The sequence below is a fragment of the Bipolaris oryzae genome (genome assembly GCF_000523455.1).
Source record: "Bipolaris oryzae ATCC 44560 unplaced genomic scaffold scaffold_444, whole genome shotgun sequence".
Lineage (NCBI taxonomy): Eukaryota > Fungi > Ascomycota > Dothideomycetes > Pleosporales > Pleosporaceae > Bipolaris > Bipolaris oryzae.
In genome coordinates, this window is record NW_006911720.1 from 1 (window position 1) to 4,096 (window position 4,096).

Here is a 4,096-nt window from a genome sequence, read left to right on the forward strand (position 1 = left end):
AGAGTGGCTCTTGGCGGGAGAATACATCACGTGACCCAAAGCCCCGCGATGTCATTACCTTTTGACGTGGACGTGGTTGGCCTCCAACCCCGTCACCCTGCGTCAAGGAGAGAATCCTTCTTGTTACTTGTAACAGTAAGGGCTTGATGCAGAAGCCACCTGATCGATAGGATAATCGTCCTCTCCAAGAATGAGAGCACACTCGACGGCGCTGAAGCTAGTGTTGGGTGAAGCCGAAATCACCTGTATGCCGCAAACAGGGCCTGCGTCTACAGGTAGCGGCAAAATATCGTCTCCATCAATTGTTTGGGTAATATTGAAAGCCGCTGCGTTAGGACAAGAGCTTAAGGCGAGATCCACTGTTAAGGCGGATACAGTAGCTATGATCGTGGCGCTGAGTATAAAGAAGTTCATTTTGGAGGGAAGGAAAAAAAAAGAGTGTTCGTGGATTTTTGTACCTGCATTTTGTCACAATAGTTAGAAGGCACTACTTATATTTATATGCTGTCTCCATCTTCTGTGCTCCAGCTTTTCTTTGCAGGAAATAGAATTCATGCCACGTCACTATATAATATTTAACTATAGGTATACGAGTAAGCTTCGGAAAGTAACGTCCATATGATGCAGATAAGCAGGCCCTATTTTGGACAGACTCAGAACTTACTTAGTGCAACTCTTGGATCCCCTTATTCAGCCTTTTCATACATAAGCTTTGACCGCAGGTGCTTAGGGCACGTAACATGTCGGTCGTCCGAACGAAAGTCTTATGTGACATGGGGTTAGGCTATACTTCTCCAGTTGTCGCTAGCATAAGGAATAGCTTCTACTTCTGGATCCTTTCTAGCTAGTTACATAAAAGGTGTAGTGGGTAACTAAAGTTAGTCGACTAACTAACTCGCGCATCAGTGTTAAGAACCAAGGGCGAGGGGACTGAGAGAAGATAATGAAGGGCCGCGAGGTCCTTACTCTCAAGAACTCAGTACAGGCCATTACCCCACTTTTCACTGATGTGTGTTCCACATGTTCCATGAAGTGCCACATTGTTCCTCGCGTGGAACAATGCGCAACGTGCGGAATCACATGAAACCACAAGTATATAGCATTAGGCATTAAGCCCTTATAGCTTAATATGCTGTGGTGTAGTATCACGTGACTAGTTCATAGTATATATTGCGATTTTCTTTCGCACGTAGATAGGTACCTTCTCCAATTATTCCTTTGCAGCGATCAGCTTTCAGCTTATTCTATCTACTTGGTTGCGGGCCGCCGCTCTAATCTTTTGACCTCGATCATGTATCGTGCCACAATACGGAGGTAGCTGTTAAAAGTATTTACTAATAAGAGTGCCTACCAGCCTAATATCAAGACTAGCCTTCGAAAGCAGAGGACATTTCACCGCTAGATTTATCTCATAAATAATCTATAAGAAGGCAGAACATCTATAGAAAATTATATATAGTCTTTAGAAATAGTTATTATATAGTATAATTATAAAGAAAGTATCATAAGGAGGTTAAATAAATACCTTCTTAGATATAAGATAGTTTATATAAGAATACATAGAGTTAGTTATAAACAATTTAGTAGTAGTTAATATAGATAATAAGTAGATAAATTATAGCTAGATAATGATTTAACTATAGACTTTAAGCTTCTTTTATAGAAAGTTAATAGATTTTACTAGCTCTTAAGTCTATTTTATATTTTATTTAGAAATATAAAATAAGTCTTATATAATATATAACTATTTAAAGAAAAAAACTAGTCTAAGAGTTAAATAGAAAACTTACCTATAATATAACTAATAGAAACTAGTACTATTTAGTAAGATTTAATTATAACTAAGTAAGAGAGGTTTAGTATCTAATAGAGGGTTATTTAGTTCTAGAAACTAGAAGCTGTAAATGTATGTGTAGTTTGATTCTTTTTCTAGTTACTAAACGTCTATTTAGGTGCCGCACTAGCACTTATCGCCTTCCTATACACCCCTACGAAGTTAAAGGCACGGCGATAGTAGCTATGCTCGCGCTTGGGAATGTTGTAGCATTTTTCCAGATTCTGTGTGCAACCCATCAGAGCGCAGGCGCTACTACCTTAGCCAACTGAGCACACATGCACTTCGCATTCGACCCCTGCTACAGTGTAAACTGAGTTTTCAGGCACCCAATTGGGTACATTTCTACACCAAATTGTTTTTTCTTCGATATGATCAAAAGTCCCCCCCAACGAAGCACAAATCTCTACTGCGGACCTAGCAAAGATGTTGTAGCTGATCTGGCCAAAGCATTTGTAATAGGGAAGGTAACACGTTTTAGCAGCAGTCGCTACTGAAACAAGAAATAATGGATATAGTAAAGGTTTCACTATTTTAGAAAGGTGTTAACTATAGAGTACACAGAAGGTCTCAAGATGTTAAAGTCTTACTTTTAGTCTTAGTTACCGGTAGCGGTAGAGTTTTAACTGAACCTCCTCTATACCACTGAAGGCTAATCAATTATTAGCGGCGAAGACGGCTCGGTAAGTGTTGAAAGGCTGTTATTTGCTACACTACGCTGAGAATCAATCCTAGTACCATACACAATATCAGATTCTCTTGTCAGACGTAGTAAGACTCATCTCCAGGGTATCCGAGCAGAGAGATAAGCTTTAGACGAATCCTAATGACATCTCAGCCAAAGATTTACCCAAGATTTCGAAAGCGTTTAAAGCCCTCTAAGTTCCTGCTTGAATACTGCGTAAACAGGAATCAAATTAATTTTCTCACCACTTTAAGCACCCAAGGTGAATTTCACGATGTTCCATATATTTTCAAAATATTTCTCGATTCTTTGCTTGTGCCTTGCCGTTGTTACAGCAAGACCTCTGCAAACAAGCGACTCACCAATCGTTCTGCCCCGCCAAACGGTTTGTCGCACGGGCTTTGGCTGTCTACCTTTTGGCAATTCTGGATGGAATTCCTTCGGTATTACCCTTCCAGCCGTGGGTGATCCCGTCCCTCATGATTCACAGTCTCCTGGCGCGGAGATCGCAGCAACCGTATGGAATAAGGACGATGGTACTGCCTTTCTTGGGATTAACTTAGTCGATGGCTACAATCCACCTCCTACCGATTCAATCGAGGTCCGAGCGTATATTGGAAGTACCCGGATTGCTCTTAATCAGAACGATATACGGTCTCTGAATGCAGGTGCAGTAGGAACCGTTCCTGCAAAGCCAATTAGTTTGGCGAGAGCATCAAGCTCTAGAGTCGTTATCACTATCAAATGGAGAGTTGTATAGGGCATGAAATAGCTACAATAGTCGAGTTAGCCGCACTGACTCATCAGCCACCTTGCTAGCTTTGCCCACCCCCAACCCACAACAATGTCCAAATGTACCCAAAAGCCAACTAGTTATACATCTAGCCATTATTTAACCAATACACTGTTATGTACTTCCAGCTTCCGCTTTGCGCACACAGCCAGCCTGTGGACAAAGATACCGGCACCCCACACGGGCTAAGAACCTGTAACGGCGCAGGTAACGTCCCTCCCCGAGTGCTGGGACACCCGCCGTGCTAGGACAAATAAGGGGTACTTTAACTTTCAGCACCTCGCTTTCTACGTCCGTGCTAAACATCGCTAGTAACTTGTATTAACTATGTGCTAGAGGTATTTATAGTTTAAACTAGATTATCTAGGTAGCGTAAAACCTATTAGATTATTATTCCTTAGAAATAAATAGTAGACTATACTCTTACCTACTAGAAATAAGTTTTTAAAAAACGAGTTTATAGTTAGAGTAATATATTAGATTTACTACTTCTATATTATAAAAGTTTTCGTAGCTCTAGCGTTTAGAGAAATATTTATATAGAAAAGTTTATAAGTTTATTATAAATTATAGTAAAATATAGTAATCTCTTACTCTATCTCTAGAGACTTTTTTATATCTATAGTATTTGTAACGGCGCAGGCAAGACTACTCGGATCAGTACTGGCGGGAGTGTCACTCAGAGGCATATGGGAGTGCGTAGGACATCAAACGAGCCTTGATTCGAATAGACACCTATAGGCCTGGTACGAAAGGATATCAAAAGTCTACAGAGCTAGCTACA

At 40.6% G+C, this 4,096-nt stretch overlaps 3 protein-coding genes across 3 annotated transcripts; 2 read left to right on the forward strand and 1 right to left on the reverse strand.

Annotated features, from left to right (window-relative positions):
- Positions 1–123: 123 nt before the first annotated feature.
- On the reverse strand, positions 124–414 carry COCMIDRAFT_111337 (uncharacterized protein; the record flags this gene model as incomplete). Its single annotated transcript, XM_007695766.1, has 1 exon — positions 124–414. One exon carries the CDS (start codon positions 412–414, stop codon positions 124–126), a length of 291 nt encoding a protein of 96 aa, XP_007693956.1.
- Positions 415–621: 207 nt separating this feature from the next.
- COCMIDRAFT_111340 (uncharacterized protein) lies at positions 622–783 on the forward strand (the record flags this gene model as incomplete). The annotated part of the gene is made up of 1 exon (XM_007695767.1): positions 622–783. One exon carries the CDS (start codon positions 622–624, stop codon positions 781–783), a length of 162 nt encoding a protein of 53 aa, XP_007693957.1.
- Positions 784–2,793: 2,010 nt separating this feature from the next.
- Positions 2,794–3,279, forward strand: COCMIDRAFT_10389 (uncharacterized protein; the record flags this gene model as incomplete). Its single annotated transcript, XM_007695768.1, has 1 exon — positions 2,794–3,279. The coding sequence occupies one exon, from the start codon at positions 2,794–2,796 to the stop codon at positions 3,277–3,279; it is 486 nt and encodes a 161-aa protein (XP_007693958.1).
- Positions 3,280–4,096: the final 817 nt, after the last annotated feature.